This window comes from Glycine max, chromosome 18 (assembly GCF_000004515.6).
Source record: "Glycine max cultivar Williams 82 chromosome 18, Glycine_max_v4.0, whole genome shotgun sequence".
Lineage (NCBI taxonomy): Eukaryota > Viridiplantae > Streptophyta > Magnoliopsida > Fabales > Fabaceae > Glycine > Glycine max.
The window spans coordinates 52913925-52935944 of NC_038254.2; the positions used below are offsets into that span (position 1 = coordinate 52913925).

At 34.1% G+C, this 22020-nt stretch overlaps 2 protein-coding genes across 3 annotated transcripts; both read right to left on the reverse strand.

Moving 5' to 3' along the window:
- Positions 1-606: 606 nt before the first annotated feature.
- Positions 607-9615, reverse strand: LOC100819434 (C-terminal binding protein AN). The gene is made up of 7 exons (XM_003552369.4): positions 8944-9615; positions 4828-4981; positions 4597-4727; positions 2089-2865; positions 1887-1934; positions 1552-1665; positions 607-972 (listed from the first exon to the last, which is right to left on the reverse strand). The coding sequence occupies exons 1-7, from the start codon at positions 9499-9501 to the stop codon at positions 901-903; spliced, it is 1854 nt and encodes a 617-aa protein (XP_003552417.1). The 5' UTR covers positions 9502-9615; the 3' UTR covers positions 607-900.
- Positions 9616-16722: 7107 nt separating this feature from the next.
- On the reverse strand, positions 16723-20893 carry CRK62 (cysteine-rich receptor-like protein kinase). Of its 2 annotated transcripts, none has more exons than XM_014771248.3 (7): positions 20054-20893; positions 19346-19474; positions 18993-19108; positions 18651-18861; positions 18298-18535; positions 17829-17979; positions 16723-17677 (listed from the first exon to the last, which is right to left on the reverse strand). In XM_014771248.3, exons 1-7 carry the CDS (start codon positions 20871-20873, stop codon positions 17330-17332), a joined length of 2013 nt encoding a protein of 670 aa, XP_014626734.1. In that variant the 5' UTR covers positions 20874-20893; the 3' UTR covers positions 16723-17329. The 2 variants fall into 2 exon arrangements, with proteins under 2 accessions (XP_014626734.1, XP_040868072.1); XM_041012138.1 differs by lacking the exon at positions 20054-20893 and adding an exon at positions 19574-19766.
- Positions 20894-22020: the final 1127 nt, after the last annotated feature.

Here is a 22020-nt window from a genome sequence, read left to right on the forward strand (position 1 = left end):
CTACTCACTTGCTTGTTCATGTTTAGCTCATTTTATAATTATTTGTTATTTTAATTTTGTTTAACTTTATCAGTTACTAGTATTTAATAAAATATTTTAATACTAGACAAATAACCTACAAATATAAATATGCGCTCAAGATGTGGCATAATATAATGAGATTTATATAATTTTAATTTTTTTTATGATATATACAAATCATTCACGAATTGTTAATATCAGACTTATAAAACTTTGATTTGATTCATTTAAATAATTAAAACTAATCTCAAACTTGAGTTTATTTATTTATTTAAACAAATAAGATTGTAATAAATCAAACCCGAATACTTCACAAACCCATTTACACCTATTTTTTCGTTTTCAATTTGATTGTCTTGGCTTTTTTATGTTAAATGGATACTTTTACCCACTATTTTGTATCAAGTTAAATTTATTTAATATATTATTTCTAAATGTTGAGTTTAATAGTAATTAAATAACACGCTAATTAAAAAAAACACAAAAAATTAAAATATTTGTGAAAATTAATAATATTAATTAAAAATAATTTTATAATTACAATTATAATTATATATAAAAAGAAAAACAGTTAAGCCATTAGACTGAGTCAATCACTACCTTGATTCAATACTTTCGATTTTCAGAAGCTTGATAATAGGTGTTACAAGGCAAAGCCAAAATATCATCACACGAGGGCCAAGTTCATCACTCCAATGGAAAGTTCCTCAATTAGTAATAAAGAAAAAGAAGCAAAAAAATGAAAAAAATAAAAATTATGCTCTACACTATGAATACATTCCAATCTTTCACAAAGAAACATTTGAAAGATCATTAAGTCACGGGACTGGAGTGATTTACAAGCTCCTCCTTTTTGAGTATTACAGACCTACAATCACTCTATTCAAGCCAACGAGTAACGCCATCTTCGCCTACAGTGGCCAAAATCTCAACGCGTACATCCAAAACAGCCTATTATTTGTGTCAATAGGAGGAAACGGAGAGATAAACCAATCAGCTTGCAGAAATTTTACATACTAAATTATCAACTTATATATAGCTACAACTATCCGACAAACATGTGGATATAATATCACAATGAAGCAACACAAATTAAGGTATGTATAGTGTAAACTGATGAAAGAACCTAATAGTTTATCAGAATATAATGCCTTGTAAGGACATGACTTATGTAAAATGCCCAAAAAACAAAGTTTACAATTGAAAATTCTTCATGTCAATCAAAGATTAAGACAACCAAAAGGACAAACGAAGAAACAAAACAAGCCCTTGATAAAAGCAATCTTCTACATCTCTCTGACATATGTTTCTTATACGAAGAGAACAGCTTTGAGGAAAATTAAGAAAGATGGTGCTGAAAAATTACAAGTTATAACCCATTTTGGAAAGCCTCATGCAACACCCTATGCAGCCAACTAAACTAAAAGTTTTGTAACTATTACCAGATTGCAGAGGAACCCATCTAAATCTCATATATGTATCAAATATAGATTGCAACAGAATTACATAAAGTTAACAAAGAGAACTTACTGATGGGTTTCTACAGTTCACCAGTCTGCATTCCTGTAAGGAACCTTCTAGAGTCCAGTTCTCCCAAACATCAAAACTATGACTAGCAAATACAAACTCCATTCTTCTATTGATCTGCAAAATGACAGTTTACAACCAAATTAAGGGCATCATGTTTGCAGTGTAATATAACATGGTAGAGTTAGCCATATATCTAAATATTTAGCTTTCATTGAAAATATACTACTCAAAAATAGAAATACAGCATGCAAAGGAATCAGCATATATGATAATAATCAAATCTAGAGGAAATCTATGATAAAATTGATAAACTCCGAGCATTTTAATGCACTTACCTGCAACAATTTTCCACCAGCAGCAAGGGATCGCAATCCAATTGTGTCCTGAAGCAAATGTATTAACATTCAAATATCAGCAAATTTGCATCACCCGTGAGATAAAAATACAGGTTACACCATTCTAAACTATTTTGAAGCACATGCTGGCATATAATTATATTAAGTGCCTTGGATAACACAAAGTTCCTTTGAGACGAACCTTGCTTCTGAAGATGATGAGGAACTGCGCAGCAGGGTCTCTTTTTGACACATTTGACATGGAATCCATGATCCAACCTCCACCTTTAACTCTTTGCCTAGAGACATGAAGTGCAGAGCGGTCTCTTGCAAACAGAGCTATAATATATCCATCTTTCAATAGTTCAGTACAGTTTCCACTAAGTCTCACAGTTGACTTTATGAATTGAGCACCAGTGGGTTCTTGCATAGATTCTATTGGAGTTTTTCTACTTCGTGAATCTTCAGAGCTAGAGCTCAAAGCTTGGTCAGTGCCACTCATAGCAGTATCATCTCTCCGAGACGTGCCTTCTTTCTCCGGTGCAGAAGGATCTTCAGGTTTTTGTTGGGACTTCTGACGGGTATGCCTTTTTTTGGCCTTTTTACCCGACCTGCTGCGCCTTCCTTCAGATCTGGCAGAGGTACTCTGAGACAAACTTGAAACCTGATGCTGGGACGAAGACTCTTTCATTTGAGTACTTACTTTCTTTTGGAAATTGTCAGGACTTACATGAACATCATCTGTTTGCTCTCTAACAATAATCTGGAGAGCATTTTCGTTGTATTGCTGATCAGATAGTTCACTTTCATTGTCAACCTCACTCTCTTCTTCCACATCTGAAATGGCATTCTTTGGTATAATTCCATCAATGAAGAATGTTTGTAGTATAGATATAGCTTTCTCCCTTATTTCCATCCAAACCTCTTCACTGTAATCTGCACTTTGGGGAAGTATCAATACGTTAGGCATCTCCTTCACCTGATGCAGACATGCACAAAGTATGTTAGCATCATCTATGTATTAAAACTATCATTGTTGTAGACTGATAGACATATATATATATATGATTGTGAGTGGAAAATATAAAAGCAAATTCCATTATGTCAACAAACTTTTGCAAAACCTATTTTATTTTGAAAATACAGCTTTTCCATTCATCCCATTATTGCTTTGATAAAGAATATTCATATTCTAAAGCAATGTGTTTGAGAATGCATTGCATTTCCTAATTCACACTTTCCAAGACAATTTTCCACTTTCCTAGGAAGTGAACATGACTGGAAGAAAATGTAGCTTTTGCGTTCAACGGAAATCTAATGTGAATACAAACATAACCCAAGTCTACTGGATGAAATGGGCTGAAGACAAGTTTAAACGTAACAACGTGGGTTTGTAAAACTTTAGTAAAGATACCTTTCACCCTGATTATCATTTTCAGTGTGGTTAGAATCGCACGAATTGTATGATTCATATCCTGATTTGATACAGAAGGTTGTAACAGGATTCATTTTTGACCTTGAATTGTCTGCTAAATTGTGCAAATCACTTCTGTATTGGAAGAATTGCTAATTGGAGCCTTATCATGTGATTTTTGCGCAGTGGATCATGCACAAAAAATGGGTTGGGTCACAAGAGCCAGTTCTGAGAAAAACCCCATTTTAGGGTCTGCATAACAATAACTACATTACATTTGTCAATATGCCACAGCCTGTTTACTAAGATTGTCATAGAATACTAATGTGTGCATTCCGTTATTGTGGAAAAGGTGCCTCATCTTCCTAATCAGGTAGGTTTGTGCAAAGACCATAGCTACCAATCATTTACAGTAATAACATCAATTTCTTGGTTCAACTGTCAAACTGGTTGGTCTAGTCTGGTTATTTCAACAAATTACTATCATTTTTTTCTTCAATTTTTTTCCAGGTGGCCACAGTGCACCAATTTCACCATATCCCCTTCTTGGAGAAACAAATTTCATTAGGATGCTTTTTCTTTTCCATTTATGCAGAGAACTATGGCAAAACTATTGAGTTCATTAGATATTGATTCCTATACTGACAAGTTTCCTACTTTTTAATTAATTTTCTTTCATCAGATGCCCATATTCGGTTGTATAAAAGATAATTATTTAATCACTCTATTCACAATTCAATGTACACCTATATACAACATATATCGATCAAGTTATATTCCCCTACTTCTATCATTTTTTATGTGATTTGGAATACTCAAATGGTCAATTCCTTTTTTTTTTTTTGGGTTTTCCATCTTAGTTTTTCTTCTACCCTTGTGAATGAAAACAAGGGAATCTTCCATTATGATCTGGATTAGTGGATTGGACTTTTAGAAATATCTCTAACACTCTTTCTTTCACTCACTGTATCCACCACAGACAGTGTTGTTTACTACGAAGAGTTTGATTATTTCACACACAAATACAAGGATAACAACTGCAAACATGTACTTAAGACCATACATGTCCTGCTTAAAATTGGCCATCACCCCATTTTTTTAAAAAAAGAAGACATGGTTAGATCCTTGAGGATAGTTTTGTTCTTCTGACAGAAGTAAAACTTCCTCTGAAACATTTGAGTTCAAGTAAGAAAGGAAAGGAACAGTAAGTCGTGAATGAATCAGTAGTTTAGACATTTGTGATTGCCTGCATCATACCTTGTAAATTAAAGAATTAAAAACCTAAATTTACCGTACCCATGCTTCCATCCATTGAGGCCCTTCTGCCCCATCCAAAGCACATCCAGCTAAGGTTCCATCAATCAAGAGCTGCTTTACAGCACAATCATCCAAAAGTTGACTACTGCCCGTATTTACAATAAAAGCTCCTATGAAAACATCAGATACATTATGAATTTGTGAAGATAATTAAAACCGCAAATAACTAACAAAATCAAAGAAATATATAACATATGATCAAGTAAATACCAGGCTTCACATGTTGAAGACATTCAGCATTAATAATCTGCATTGTTTCATTTGTTAAAGCACAATGGAGTGATATAAGGTCACTTGCAGCTAATAAATCATTAAGAGTATCCATTCTTCGTGCTGCAGGAGGGAACTTTACTTTTCCTTTTCCCTGTGAGTGTAAGGTTGAAGAAAAAATTAGCCAAAAATATAGAATCCAGTCAGCTGTTTGGGATTAGTATGTTCCAAAGAAACAAAAGAAAAATGCAAATCAAAGAGCAGACTATGAAATACACATTCAGAAGATGTTAGGACTGTGAGGAAAGGGGAGTTAGTTATTTCAGTTAGGATATTGATTAGTTAGTTAAAGGGGTTAGTTAGATATAAATAGGGGAGAAGGATAGGAGAGAGAGAGATCTTATCATTTGTAGATTGAGCATTAGCTTTTTGTGAAAGGAGAAATCCTTTGTGAAGGGAAAATCCTTGGAGGAGAGTTTTCTCTCCTATTTTCTTTTCTTTTCTTACTAGTCAATAAAATCCTTTCTTTTCTTTCTCATTTCAATTCTTGGTTCCTAACAATTGGTCCGACTTGCTGGATCTTCGAGGGAGAGCTAGTGTTAGAGATGGAGGAAGCTCAAATTTGGGCTAAGAAGGTGGAGCTTTCAGCGTTCATGGGGACAAATCCAATTGGTTGAATTGCTAGGGCTGAAAAATTCTTTGAGGTACAAGAAACTCCTTCATTCTATAAGCTGCAATATGCATTCATGAGCATGGAGGGTGCTGCGACATATTGGTTCTACATTTGGAGCTAAAAGAACCCAGATTCAGATTGGGAGTCATTTTCCACAGCTTTGATAAAAAAAATTCAGAGATCGCTATGGTAACCACATCTTTGAAAGATTGAGTATCTTGAAGCAAGAAGAGCAAACTAAGATGGAAACCCACATCGAAGAAATGGAGACTTCCACAGTGTGCTTGAAAGAGAGGACAAACAATGAATCTGAGCTTAAGCAAATGCTGCAACAGTTGGTGAAGAATCAAGAAATCAAACAAGAACTCAATGGGTCATTGAAGAAGGTGTTTGTGAGAGAGGCAGCCAATTTGCATGGGTTGCAACATCATTCTTGCAAGACCAGCATTTCGAGTTAAAGCATAAACTGCACAAGACACTGAAGAGTCAAGAAATCATTCTTGAAAAGAAAAGAATGAAAGATGAGGACAGGATGGAGATGCATCCTTCTCACATAAAAAAGACTGAGGGAATAAAAGAGATCAAGTTGTGGTCGGAAAGGTGGATGCAGGAACAAGACATCATGTTGGAGGACAAGATTACAAATAAGCAAAGCATTCAAGAGAAGATCAATGCCCATTCAACCAAGCAGGTCAAGAAGACCATGGAAGGGAGTGGGTCAGAATGCTGCAATAATACAGAGGTTCATTCTTGGACAAGAAAGGCGCAGTTAGCCACCTTTGGGGGTTGCTCAGAGGGAGAAACAAAAGAGGATCACCTTGTTTGTGTGTTACATCAAGCATTAGAAACAGAACAATACAATGAAGTGTTGAAGGAGAGCAAGATAGGGAGATCATCAGAATCCTTGAAGCCAAAGAAGGATCTTGTTTTCTTTGAGGAAGAGTCAGTCAGCCCATCATCATCCTTGGAACCACCAAACAGAAAATCATCAGAGGTAGACATTTCTATCAAAGGCACTCGAGATGCAGAGCTAGTTGTTGAAGAGTCTCCCATCAAAGACCACCCAATGTCTCAAGTTGGAAACCTCCCATGAGCTCGAATTGGATCTTTGTTTCAAACTCCAACAGTGTGCCTCATACAACACTCACCCAACTCAAGTCAAGGTCAAACCACATTGGTCCCAGTCAAGAGCACATTTGGCCCAACACATAATGCAAACAAGGGGAAATCAATGAATGGCTACAATGTGATTCAGTTGACTGCAAAGGCCAATGAAAGTCTTTTGTCAAAATATGAAAATTGGGATGAAGATGGGGGTACTGGCAAGTAGATTTTGGCGAAACAATTACATGAAATCTATATGTTATCAATTGGTTGTTTTCAACCTGGAGAACAAGGTTGTGTTTTAGGAGGGGTGGTATTGTTAGGACTATGAGGAAGGGGGAGTTAGTCACTTTAATTAGGATATTGATTAGTTAGTTAGAGGGGTTTATTAGATATAAATAGGGTAAGAAGGATAGGAGAGAGGGAGATCTTATCATTTGTAGATTGAGCATTAGCTCTTTGTGAAAGGAGAAATCCTTTGTGAAAGGAAAACCCTTGGAGGAGAGTTTTCTCTCCTATTTTCTGTTCTTTTCTTACTAGTCAATAAAATTCTTTCTTTTCTTTCTCATTTCACTTCTTGGTTCCTAACAAAAGTAGAAAAATAGAACAACCAGGCCTTATCTGTAACCCCCTTTCACTTAAGCTACTGGTACTCAATTGATTGTGTACATGTACGCCTGTGCATGTTTGTTAGGGAAACAGAAACCTTAAGGCACAAAAAAAGCCAAAATAAAGACAACATTTCATAATTGTTTGAAGAAATATGAAGGCTCAATCCCCCTTAACAAAAGTTGGATCTGTATCTCATCAAAATTAAGAAATAGCATACATAGTTAATAGTTAATTAGTTACACTACACAATTTACCAACCAAACAAAATTCAAGCCCCATGTTTGAACAGAGTATCTTAGTCTCATATATTTACTAAGGATTTATACCAACTAGTCAATTCGTCTGCTCTCCAATTGGCATGTTAATCATCAAACACAAACTACAAATGTACTAACTAGTAACTACTACTTCATTTTTTTTTTTTTAAATATCCTTAGGGATAATGGTTATACCATCTAATCGTCAATTGTCACAATTAACATTAACATGTTAATCACAACATTTGAACTAAGAAATACTAATTACCATTTCAATTGTGTTATAATAAAAACACGTTAGGAATTTCCACCAACAATTTAGCTTAAATTTGGGGGAAATAATCAATTATTTCTTTAAAATAAGTTGAACCAAACACACACCAAATTCTCATGTTAGAACACAGTATCTTATTCTCATAGATTTGCCTGAAAAGAGAATTTACAGACAAAAGCAACAACATGCTGGAATATGCTGACCAAGGTAAATAAGGAAATGAAGGGCAAGATAATTAAGACAAAAGCAACATAAGAATAACATGGGATCAAGTGGGCCTGGATAGGGACAGCAATGGGGAGTAGAAGTTTTGTACATTAAAAGGCACCAAATGCTATGCTGAAGAATTTTGTATGGGAGAGGCAAAATGTAAATGATACATATAATGTAACTGACTATACAAAGAGATGAGGTGAATGATGATGCAATGAGTACATTTCTGTTTCCTTCTGTCTTCTCTCTCAAGACTGTCCTTTTCCTTCTTGGGCTTAATGCAAGTTTTCAGTATCAAGAATTTGCTAGTTCCCAACAGCAGTTCCTAATACAGTAATACAGACTACACTACTTGAATAACGAAAATGGTTGTTTGTATGAAAAGAAATCAACAAATTTATGTGATCTTAATGGCAATGCAAGCTTTCAGTATTAAGAATTTGCTAGTTCTCAATAGTACTCCCTAATATTGTGAATAACTAATACAGACTACACTATTCCAGTAACAGAAACGATTGTTTGTCCGGATCAAAACCAACAAATTCAAACATGCTAATTCTGTCAAAAACGGAAACTCATTCTCAACTAGCAGTGTACAGTCATGCGCCAATGGCAATGGTCAAAGAACATTCGTCATTTTCCTGTACAAATGATTTCATACCAAACAGCATTTCTATTCTAGTAATTCCACTTTTTTTGTTTGGTTTCTTGTTATACTTCAATACGGTTACTATACTGTTACTACACATGCTACTCATGAAATCCAAACCGTTAAACACAAGTTGCAATTCCACAAAAATCCTTCAGAATCATGCAACAATAAGCACATCTAACCACCAAGTAACCACCAAGTCTCGCAAACAATTGACATTCTAATCACAAAATCAAAGCATAGAAAAATCAATTACTACTTAAAATTTCAGCAGAAAAAGGTTTTTCAATCAATTAAACAGACTGATCGAAGAAGAATAAATAGAAGGTACCGCGCGAGCATCGAAATAGAGCACGCTCATTTTGAAGGCCAAGCTGCGAGTGGCCAAAGACCTAGCGGAAGCGGAGATTCCGACGATGCCGAGAACGAGGCCGCGACAGCGGCGCATGCCGCGGCAGAGCGGCTGGACGGAGCCGAGCCAGCCGGAGGCGGAGAGCGGGTGGCGGGAGAGGAGGTGCGTGCGGCGGAGGAGGCCGAGGAAGAGCGCCATGACAGAGTCCGCGATCTCCTCGGCGCGCGAGGTGTCAACGTGGACGAGGCGGAGGCCGAGGTCGGCGGCGAGGGCGGAGTCGACGGCGCGGTCGGCGGAGCCGAGGCAGAGGATGAGGTGGTAGGGGCGGAGGCGGCGCTGGGCGGCGCGAGGGAGGTAGGCGAGGGAGTGGAGGAGCACGGCGGCGGCGGACTCGATCTTGCCATCGGATAGGCAGCTGAGGGGAACATGCTGGACGGTGGCGACGCCAGCTAGGGATTCGAATTCGAGGGAGCAGTCCTCGACGCAGTTTAGGGTCACGACGAGGGGGAGAGGTGCAGGGTTGTTACGGTGAGGCATTGCCGCACACGATTGGATCTACTACTCACTCCTTCCTCTCTTGCCTTCTCAGTTATGCTATTATGCTATGCTTCACTTTAGAACTCTGTGTCTGTCCCCACTTTTGGGACCAGCCATTTTCAAGCGCCTAAGAAAATGGGATTTTATTTTTAAATTATCTTCTTTTTTCTTTTTTCTTTTCTCTATTTATATTTTTAATTTTTTTAAGAAACGAATATATTAGCCCCAAAAATATAAATACTTATTTTATATAATTGAAATAATTATAATAAATAACTATTTTTAATGTATAATTATACTTTAGCTTATAATCAATGATTTAAATATGATAAAGACTATTTTTAATTATTAAACCCACAAATTAGTAATAATTGTACCGTCTTGCATTAAGTTTCGTAAGATAAATTTAATATTAAATTATATAAATTAAGAATTAACTTATCATTAAGTTATATACATGATGTAATTGTGATGCTTTCTGCACATTATTTTTTATTAGTTACAAAAGAATGTTAATAATTATTTTTTTATTGAAAAATTTAAAAGTGAGATAATGTTTCTAAAGATTTGATCTGTTAACTGAAGAAGTTATTTGATGCATGTAGTCGACTTCTTCAAACAATGAGCTAAGTCAAAGTGAAAATTTATAGGTGATTAAGATTTAATTTCAAGCCATGATTGTAACTTGTAAGGTATACATACTACTCAAAGAGATTACTTATTTTTTTTTTCCCCAATTGTTAATAATGGCAATTCTTGTCATTTAAGCTATCAAATACTAGAGTTTAAGCACTGATTTATGGTTCAGGCGACTAAAATGGCGTAAGAAAGTGGTTTCCAGTAAACAAATTACTTTGTAGTGTTAAACTAATTTATACAAAATAAATGCAATATGGATGAGAGACCATATTTTTGAACATCAGAATTACATTAGCATGGACAGAGCACCAAGCACAAGCAGCACTGATAGATAACATAATAAACCAAACCATACATACACTTAAAGACCTATAGAACATTAGTATATTACATGTTAAACAAACAGGTTCTATGGTCCATTTAAGTACAAGACTTTGCAATGACAAATCACAATAGTTCCAAAACATTTTATTAAAATATTGATGATGAATGAACATATCACCCTTGTCACCAGAATCTACCGAGGTTGTTACACCGACTTGTGTGCTGGTGTTACACCTGAATTAACTTCCCATGACATGTTTGGAAGGCTTCTAGTTGCACTATCCATAGAAAATTCAGGTTTTGAGGGCACTGGGAGAGTGGTAGAATTGCTATTAAGCATGAGTACGTGCAACCATAGCCATGGTTGGTCTGTTGACCAAATTTTCTTGAACAAAGAGTAAACCAATATGGATGCATCTTATCATTTCATTCTGCGAACTATTGTTTAATATTGGATCTATAATATTTGTAACTGTCCCCTCTTGTCAGTTTCTCCATGCCTGCAAGAATTTGCACAATTGCAAATAATCAGATATTAGTAGATTACCAAATTCTGTTTCTTCATTAATACTTAGGAGCACATAATACTTGCAAGGGCAAAATAATATTGGGAGAAAATAGACTTATGAAGCTGAATAGATTTTCTCCATTTTCCTCATGACAAATACCATGAATTCTTTTACCACTTACAATCGCAAGAACCAGAACACCAAAACTAAAGACATCTGATTTCACGGAAAAATGTCCATTCAGGTGCCATATATCCGCTACATGCCAACACGGACAAGCTTAATTAGTAAACCATGTTATAACTCTTTACGGTAATAATAAAATAGCAAAATTGTACTTTTGGTCCCCGAGTTTATCTCTAATTTTGGATTTGGTCCCCCTATAATTTAATTTATAAATTTGGTTCTCCAGTTTTATAAATCTATGCATAATTGATCCTGAAAGCGCGATTTGGACGTTGACCGTTAACCTCAGACGTTGATCGCCACTTTGTCAATGTCTGAGTGGTTCCTGTAAAGGCTTCATTTTTTGTAGGTAAAATTGTACTTTTGGTCTCCCAATTTTACTCCAATTTCAATTTTGGTCCCCTTATAATTTAATTCACACATTTGGTCCCCAGTTTTATTATTGGAGAAGTTGTATTTCAAATTTCAAACAAAAATATTATTGTCATACATAGGTCACTTAAGTAGTCGTATACACATAATACTGCATGGGGGAGCAAAAAAAGAAAAAAAAAAAAGAGGTTATTACAGAACCTGTTAAAGTAAGAGATCTGAAAATTTCAGACCCAGGTTGGAATTCATGCGCCACTTTCCCAAGTTGAACAACCCCTGAAGTGGGAGAGAGACAAAGAGTGATTTTTCTCTGGATTCCAAGTGAGTGAAAAACTTGCGATGAAAAAGCAGTGCGAGATTTATCAAGACCTACCATATCTCTAGCACCAGTGGCTAAACCATTCAAAAGACCAATTTTACAGGCATAATTTATAAAAAGATTTATAAAACTGAGGGACTAAATGTGTGAATTAAACTATAGGGGAATCAAAATCGAAATTGGAGTAAAACTGAGGGACCAAAAATGTAATTTTACCTACAAAAAAATGAAGCATTTACAGGAAACCACTCAAACGTTGACACGTAGCATTGACACGTGACATTGACACGTGATAGTCACACATAACATTGACACGTGACAGTCAACGTCTGAGGTTAACGGTCAATATTCAAATTGAGCTTCCAGGACCAATTTTGCAGGGATTTATAAAATTGAGGATCAAATTTATGAATTAAATTATAGGGAGACCAAATCCATAATTAAAGATAAAATGAGGGACCAATTTTCCAATTTGGCCTAATAAAATCTTCACTGTTTCAATCGCCACATACGACAATTGATATGGATAATGATGTTATAATTTTAATTTCGTACTAATGTAAAAGTAATTAATGCTATCACTCAATAATCTAATATTTTTAAATAATGTTAACGTTTATCTTGTGTTTCGAAATATGTGCATGGAATAATAATGATAATGAGCAGAGCAACAACAGCGAGAACAGTAGGCACAACTAAGGTGATTGTAGTTCGCAAAGAGTTGTTCTTTCCTGCAAAAACCAGAATATCTTTTTCTCGATGAGACATTTTTAAATAGGATAATAAAATATCAATAATTCAAATAATTAATTACTGAGGGAAAAAAGCCAACATAAGAATAAGGAAAGCTAAACCTAACAGAGAAGAAAATATTCCATGTTTCACAGAAAGATTCTTTGAAGTTTATGGATTTCCCATATATATCTAAATGTCTTATATATCTAAATTCTCACACATGGTAAGGAATATTTAAACATAATTTTTCATAAAACTAAGAGTTTAATAGATATGTAATGTAAAATAATTTCCTCTGTCAACTAATTAAAAATAAGTTTTGATGTGATTTTTAGGATAACTGTCAGCAAAGTTAACAAATTTATTCTCTATAATAATTTCTTTTATCAGCTCATTCATAATAATTTATAATTGTGTGTAAAAAAAATAACATTGTTAGGGCATATATATTTTCCTATAAAGCTAGCTTTATGTGGAAAAGTATGATGGAATGTAAATGGATCATAGAAGAAGGGACAATTTGGCAGATTGGAAATGAGCAAACAGCAAAAATCTGACAGCATAAATGGGTTTCTAATGTAAGGGATAATTGCATCCATGGCGATATCCTGAAGGAGGTTGACCCCAATGCTTTGCAAAAATCTTTGCAGAGTACGTAGGAGGCAAATGGGACCATCAAAAGCTCCAAGAATTTTTCCAATATCAGGTAGCTCTTAACATTTCATCCATTCCTTTGCCTAATGTGCTTTCACAATGTGATATTTGAGATAGACAATTTACAGATTCACAATGTCTGGAATCAGAATGCTAATGAAGCCCAACGTAACTATTTCCAAAGTTTGATCTATGACTGCAATTCTTAAAAACATCTTTTCTCTTTTTGTAAACTGTCCTTTACCAAGAGATCTTCTAGCTAGCCATGCTTCCTTTTTCAAAGAGAATTTTATTTTTGGTTGGAGGACTACCCTCACCAAATTAGTGCTCCTATTTTGTCGACTGATATAATTAACATTTGCCTAATGTGCTCCTATTTTTGGTTGGAGGACTAGCCATGCATGCTTCCTTTTTTCAAAGAGAATTTTATAATGCAGTTTTTATCGTAAAAAACAAATGGATTTTTAATTAAGTCTAATTTCCAGCAAAAACACGTAAATATTAGTCAGAACCAAAAATGTGTGGTGGTTGTATAGTTTCTAGGGCTTGAGAGTTAGTTTGTGGGGTTGAATTATAATTATTATTCTATAAGCAACTAAGACTTCTTAGGTTTTGGATAAAAATTGAAAAAGTGCTTTAAAGAACTTCCAATGTATATTTCTGAATTCCATTACACAAAATAAGGAAAAAAAGAATTGCGTTTTGTTTCAAAATCCAAACATGCTGAGCTAAGGGTTTATTTGAATAATTTTCTCTACAAATACTTCTATATAGAAAAACAAAAGAAGAAGAAAAAAAGAGAAATAAGTTCATCCATCTATATATATAAGTTAAAATTAGCTGATAAATAAATCAATCATTTTTTGTCTATTTAAGTTAATGTTTTTTATTTTTAGTTTATGAAAGTTCATTTTTTTTAATGTTAATCGATGAAAGTTTGAATTTTTTTAAATTTGTTTTCTATAAAATATTTTACTTATTTTTAGTTCTTATAAATTTATGTTTTTTTAATTTATAACTTAAATACCAATTAATTTAGTCCTTACATTATTCAAAATGCGTTAAATGGTCTCGTCTCAAATTTTTAAAATGCTTCAATCTTGATCATCTTATTTTTAAAAATGTCAATTATGTTTTTTGGGTCCAACCACCGAGGTTGAGGCGATTAAAGATTGTAACTTCCAACAATTTTCAATTAGAAACTGTGAGGATTTTTTAACTGCTAGTAGATTTATTATTAGTTTTAAATAATTTTTTTAGTAACACCCAGATCCGCCACCAACACCCAGTGTGCGCCACCACCTCTTCCTTCTCCGTTCACGAACTCTCCGGCACAGATCAAGCCTCTCTCACTCCTTCGTGAACCGCACCACCTCGTACCAGCTGGCATTTGGCGACCCCATGGCGTTTTTGGAAACCGGCTACATCAAACCCTTAACACTTGGAGACCGGAGACTTAACATGTCAAATCAAACTCACGTAAAAAATACGATTTTAATAATTGATGGATCAAATTCTAATAACGTTTAAAAATTAGTGAACTAAATTTAAATAATCTTAAATTTTTCAAAGGAAGACCTGGGTAGGTAGTATAATGAAAACTAAAAGGTATACTAACAAAGGTTAGTTGAGCAAGAATATGAGTTCGATTTTCATTATTATTAAGAAAATCTTGTTGGTAACTAATATGTAAGTATTTTTTGTAAATATAAGTATTTTTGTAAGTGGTTGGAGTAGCACAACATGCACTTTTCGTCCCACATAATTCCCTAGGTTTGGACAATATTTGTGTGAGACTGAGTCGAGAATTGTTGAAGCAGTTGCGACATTCGTCTGGCTTAAGATATCCCCTGCATGATCCTATGGCGTATACTTTTTGTCTGGATTTAGGGCATGCGAGAAATTGTAGAAACCATAGTCGATTTCTGTGTGGGAAGTGAGGGTGGATAAGAGGGTATTGAGGTTGCTATGGTACGTGCTATTGGCTGTGTAGTTTATAGTCGTGAGTGCAGATTTTGCTGTTTTCGAAATCTGGTCCTGGGAGGGCTGCTGAAAATATTGTGATTAGTGCATAGAGGCAACAAAGAAAGGAAAGAGGCATGTAAGAAATAGTAGCATTATTATTATTACAAATTGTCCTCTCGGAATGATCCACAAGTGTTACTAAGTGCTATGGGACAGGAAAAAAAGTTATAAGAGAAGAAATTATAATCTTAATATTATAAGGTTGTTTCCATATCTTATCTGATCTTGCTTCTTCAATGCTTCTCTTCCTGCATTTGCATGCCTTGCACTATTTTGTAACTGCACACTCTCCCCTTTAATCTTAGTAACTCTCAAATCTTTATCTTTCTATGCTCCTTCTCTTCCATATGCATCGTTATTTGTTTTCATAACATCTGAAGCCATGCATGAAACCTTTTTTTTTCTTTTGTCATTTTTTAAACCTACACTATTTGTTACCACCAAATGCTATGTTGCACAACATATTAATTGTTTCCGAAATAATAGCTACATACAATCACTAATTTGTCTTCTTTTAACAGAGCCACGCTATTGAGGAGAAATGGCTTTTGATGCAACAATGGAATGGCTAGCATGTTTGCTAACACTTTTGTTATAATTTTAAATTGAAAATTAGCAAGTACAATAGGACGAAAATTATCAATAGTGTCAACCCCGTGTACCTTGGGAAAGAGAACTATTAATTAGGTTTGAATTCAAATTAGGAAGGATACAACTTTGTGAAAAGAATTGAAGCATATAGTGGAATATATCATTTGCAATGATATCCCAAAACTTTTGATAAAAGAAACCACTAAATTCGTTAGGCCCAAGAGCACCATCACTATTGGTGCTAAATACAACATGCATGCTTAATTAACCTTCTCTATAGTGGGAGTGTTTGTCAAAGAAACATTATCCGCATCAAAACTAACACAAAATTGTTTTAGGATCAATGAGAATAAGTTGATAGGGACTAAATAAAAGGAGGAAAAAGTTTTAAATGAAATAGAGCCCACAAAAATTAAAGGAGCAAGAAGTTTTAATGATGAAAAATAAAATAAGAAAACAAACAGGGAAACAGAGAAGAAGGAGGAATAATAAAGAAGAAACATGTTGATAGTGATTAAAACATAAACAAATATGCTTCTACAGGGATTGAAACAAGTAATTTTACGATGTAAGACACGTCAATGCCATGGCAGTACCACTTCATCCATTGTTAATAATATTAAATTTATTTATTTTTGATAGTAATAATCAAGATAGCATTTAAAGTGCAGGTATATAGCTACATCAAATGGTTTTTAAATGTAGGGATTAGTAAAATTTGAACAAAAACCAAAACATAAAAATAGTATATGTATATAAACTAAAACATAAAGCATAACACACATTAAAGTCGTGTAATTTCAAGTTATTCTTAACAACAAAGAACAAGATGAAACTAAAAGATAAAATTTATGCAGACTAAATGAATAATTTAACCAAATTATTTTTACTAGCCATTGTAACACTGCATACGCCAACCAAACAACTTTTTTTGGTAAGTGGAGGAAAAACAAGAAAAGAAAAAACAGAATTACAGTCTTAGGAAACTAGTTCCATGAGCATCTGCTTGGAGCATAGATTTGAGACCTTGCGGAACACTTGCAACCAGCTGAAGCTGCACCCCTGAATTAGGACCAAGCTCAGAGATGAAATCAACACTCCCTTCCCTTCTCTGAGAGTATGACGAAGATCCACCACCCACGTCCACGCCAACCAATATATAATTGCTAGTAAAACATTTTATGGTCATTTTAATTGCCATTAAAAGCAATATTTATTTCCATTGAAGGTGCTTTTCGTTGTAGCTGTGGAAGCAACACCAAGCAGCACGGATAGCATAATAACCAAACCATACACTTTAAGACCAATACACCATTCATTTATATTTCATGTTTCTGTCTTAGTTGACTGAAACAATTAAGTTCTATGGTCTATTTAAGTAACCATACTTTGCACAAATAAATTACAAGTTCCAAAACATGTATTAATAACATTGACGACAAATGCATATATCACCCCTAACTATGACCAGAATCTAACGAGGGTATAGCTCAGAAATTGAAGCCTCACTTAATGAGTCGTGAGCTGATTTGGTTGTGGACTGATTCGATCGTGTTGTCCCTGAATTAACTTCCCATGACATGTTTGGAAGGCTTGTAGTTGCACTATCCATAAAAAAAGCAGGTTTTGTAGGCACTGGGAGAGTGATAGAACAACTATTTAGCATGAGTGCAACGTTAGCCATGGTTGGTCTGTTGGCTAGATTTTCTTGAACACAGAGTAAACCAATGTGGGTGCATCTTATCATTTCATTCTGTGAACTATTGTTTAATATTGGATCTATAATATTTGTAACTGTCCCCTCTTGCCAGCTTCTCCATGCCTGCAAGAATTTGCTCAATTGCAAATAATTAACCAGATATTAGTAGATCACCAAATTCCATTTTCTCATTTTAATATTTAGGAGCCCACAATCTTTTAATTCATACATTTAATTGGAAGGGAAAAATAGTATTCAATAAAGCAAGACTTACAAAGTTTAGTAGATCTTCCACATTCTCCCCATGACGAATACCATGGTTTTTTTGGCCACTTACAATCTCAAGAACTAGTACACCAAAACTGAAGACATCTGATTTTATTGAAAATTGTCCATGCATTATATATTCTGGTGCCATATATCCACTACATGCCAATATGGACTGGCTTAATTAGTAAAGCATATTATGATGATTCTTTACGGTAGTAATTTTTCACTATTTCCATTTTACATACATCCATTGATATTAATGTTCTAATTTTAATTTCATACTAGTGTAAAAGTAATATATGCTATCACTCAAACGTCAAATATTTTTAAATGATCTTAACTATTAATCAAACGTTAAACTCTTTGAGTAAATTATGAATACTTGACTAAGTAATAATGTAAAAAAAATTGATACTTGATTCAAATTAAGCTCTCATGGCAATTAGGAAGCTCTAGCATGTTATAATACTTACTAGGTTCCAACAACTCGACTTGTATTTTCTTGTGTTTGACCTGCAACAATCAGTCTTGCCATACCAAAATCTGATATTTTAGGAATCATCTCTTCATCTAAGAGAACATTGCTTGCTTTGAGATCACGATGTATAATGCGCAATCGTGAATCCTCGTGAAGATAAAGAAGACCTCGAGCAATACCTCGAATGATTTTGTATCGTCTATCCCAATCCAGTCGTGCTTTCTTTGTTGGATCTGTATGTGCGTCAAAGCCATATGAGTTTTAGAGTTATGTTAGTGTAGTTGGCTGTTTTTTTCATGAACCAAAACTGAAGTAATACAACAATAGACTAATCATGGTAATATTTACCAAATATGAAGTAATCAAGGCTTTTATTTGGAACAAATTCATAAACAAGTAGCTTTTCTTTCCCTTCCAAACTAAAACCAAGTAGCCTAACTAAATTTCGGTGCTGAAGCTTGGCCAGTAAAAGGACTTCATTCTTAAATTCCACGCCACCTTGGCCAGAATCGCTTGACAACCTTTTGACAGCAATCACTTGTCCATTAGAGAGCCTGCCCTGAAAATATATTACTGTTAGGTATATAATAAATTCTTTGCAATCCAATTTACTGGTATACCATATTTTGATGAAGAGGTTATATATATATATATATATATATATGAATGAATGAAACAATGTTATCTTACCTGGTAAACAGCTCCAAACCCACCTTCTCCGAGTTTATTAGAGTCAGAGAAGTTATTTGTTGCAACTTTTATTGTGTCCAAGTTGAATTGCAATGATTCAGCCAATTCAATTTCATCTTCAAATGTGATTCATTATTCAAGCACATTATATATTATAGTTAGTGTCGTCAAAATAGACAGAACATCAGGAGATATAACTTCTGAAATCAGAACAAAATGGTCATTGATTTCTCATGATAGATGGCATGTCCCTTTAGAAAGATTTTTGTGCCTATCTCTTCGAAATTCATTTTGACAATAGGACTTGGTTGAAAATAGAAAGTATTGATGAATCAAATAATACTTAGACCTACCAGCGAGAAGATTTTTCCTTGCTAATTTCCTCCTCCTAAAATATATGCTAATGAAAATGAGCAAAGCAACAACAACGAGAACGGTAGGCACAATTATGGCGATTGTAGTTCGCAGTGAGTTGCCCTTTTCTGCAAAAACCAGAATCTTCTGCTCAATGAGACATTTCAAAGATTAAGGATGATAAAATATCAACAGTTCTAATAACTAATTATTGGGGAAAAACAGACCATCATAAGAATATATAAGGAAAAAATAAACCCAACAAAGAAGAAAATATTCCATCTCTCGTAGGAGATTCTTCGAAGTTTATGGATTTCTCATATTAGCAATCTAAATTCGCATATATGGTCATAAAACTAACATTCTTAAATGTTTTTTAATCAAGTTTTCGAGTAAAATATTCTCATCAAGGGATGGGAATAGGGAACCATATGAAGGCAGGACACACTTTTTCTATAATATTCCCAAAAAAATTTAGGAAAAGGGCAAATGATATATATATACCATTTGTTTTAAATATCAGACCACTGCGATCACATCAGTCTTTCTTAGTCATCATAACCGTGACTGCGATCCAAATTTAAAATCATATTTTATATATATATATATATATATATATATATATATATATATATATATATATGTAAAGAATTAGTAATTAAAACAATTCCACCAAATTTGCAAGCAAGTAGTACAATGAAAAGTACCTTTTAGGGAAAGTGGTACCGATGCTGATGGTGTAGGTTCATCGTAGAAGGGGTAGATTTCATATCTAACATTACAACTTGGTCTAAGCACTACAGCACCAACTTTGTTTTTGAAAACATTTCCGAAATCTGCCAAACTCCAATGCAAGCAGTCACCGCAGTCTTGCCTTGACAAATCAGGCGTACACTGCACAAGACCGTATATGGTTTGGAGATTCGCAAAGACTGCAGTATCCGCGGCATACTTGCGCCGAGAGTCACCTGATGCAGCTTTGTCACTCAGATTTCTAAGTAACTCACCCAACACTTTATTGAACTCTTCCGCATCCGTTGCATTGTTTATGTTGCTCATAGGATACGAAAAAGAAGCATCCATGGTGTGAAAAATTGCGCGGTTGGAGTAGCGCAACATGCACTTCTCTTCCCACTTGATTGCCTCGAACTGCTTTGGACACAACCGTGTGAGACTCACTCTAGAATTGTTGAGGCAGCTGCGACATTCGTCTGGCTTAACATCTCCTCTGCATAACCCTATTGCGTATACTTTGTCTGAGTTTTGGCCATGCGAGAAATTGTAGAAACCATAGTCGATTTCTGTGTGGGAAGTGAGGGTGGATAAGAGGGTATTGAGGTTGGTTTGGTAGATGCTATTGGCTGTGTAGTTTCCATTACTGTTATTACAGTATTTGGAGTATTCATAACTTGGTCCGAAGCTGGCTTCACATATTACTATTATTAGATACAAGCAACAAAGAAAGAAAAGCGGCATACCAGAAATAGTAGACATTATAAATTGTCCTCTGGGAATGACAAGTAACATGCATATGACTGAGCGCAAAGAGTGTGGTGTTTATATACACAAACGTACTATAAACACATGGCTACTACTAAAATTATGTCGTACTAGGTACCTGTATCGGGTACTTGTTGTTGGTACTCTTAATCTTAGGTATGTACCAAAAATATTTTTTAAAAAAATAGATACTTTTTAGAAACGTAAATATTTAGCTCGTATCTAAGTTTTCTTGTTGTAAGAGAAATTGAAATACATTCTTTTTTTAAGTTTGATGTCTATGTATTCAAATTTAATTTTTTTTATATTATCATTCAATAAATTTATCATACATAATTGATTATGATTAGATGAGTGCGCATAATTCTTTTTCTTTTATTTATATTCATATTATGAAAAGAAATAGGCTCAACTTCAAGAGAGATATAAATATTTTTTCAATGTGAAAAAAAAGAGATAAATATTTAGGTTTTATACATACACAAATCTTTCTTTTTGATGGAAAATACATTTATTTGTATTTCTTTATCACTTATAAAATTGAGTTGTGTTTATATTAGATTCTTTTTTATAAGTATTTTTTACTTTTTTTTTGTCTTATTATAACTGTCATCTGAAGGTTGTTTTACACATATTAAGAAAAAGAAATAAATGGATAAAAAAGAACACCAATTTTTCAAAATTAATCCTATCATTGTTAATTTATTTTTAATTTTTGTTACTCATAATTAATATTATAAAAGATATAAGTGAAAAAATAATTAATGTTACACTAAAAAGTTAAAATAATAAATTTTTTGAGATAATTTTTTTCTTATACCATAATTATTATAGAAAAAGCATAGTAAGATTTATATTAATGTAACCATATCCTAGATTTTTTAACAATCTTGTTTTTCGTACCCATCCTATACTTTTACCGTAGGCATGTTCATGCAACTTAGTATACACGGATTCATCAAGTGTTTGTTAAAATAATTAAGACAAATATAGGAGAGAAAATATCATGATCACCCATTTATTTGCGTTAGAGAGCAAATTTATAAACACTTTGATAGTATTTTTTTAAAAGCAAACTTTAATAGTATATTAAATATCTTATCAAGGTCCTTTAAAAAAAATACCTTATCGATCAACATCCATCATTTTTATATCTCCCTTTATTATACCTTGT

Excerpts from the sequence above, each read along its gene's own strand:
- CRK62 (XM_014771248.3), bottom strand. The coding sequence starts at position 20,873 with ATGTTACTTGTCATTCCCAGAGGACAATTTATAATGTCTACTATTTCT. Across the intron at positions 17,980-18,297 it reads AGTCGAGTTGTTGGAACCTA|TGGATATATGGCACCAGAAT; the intron begins GTAAGTATTATA and ends ATTGGCATGTAG. Across the intron at positions 17,678-17,828 it reads TGGAAGATCTACTAAACTTT|GCATGGAGAAGCTGGCAAGA; the intron begins GTAAGTCTTGCT and ends AAATTCTTGCAG.
- LOC100819434 (XM_003552369.4), bottom strand. The coding sequence starts at position 9,501 with ATGCCTCACCGTAACAACCCTGCACCTCTCCCCCTCGTCGTGACCCTA. Across the intron at positions 4,982-8,943 it reads TCTATTTCGATGCTCGCGCG|GGAAAAGGAAAAGTAAAGTT; the intron begins GTACCTTCTATT and ends TTACACTCACAG. Across the intron at positions 1,666-1,886 it reads CTGGTGGAAAATTGTTGCAG|ATCAATAGAAGAATGGAGTT; the intron begins GTAAGTGCATTA and ends GTCATTTTGCAG.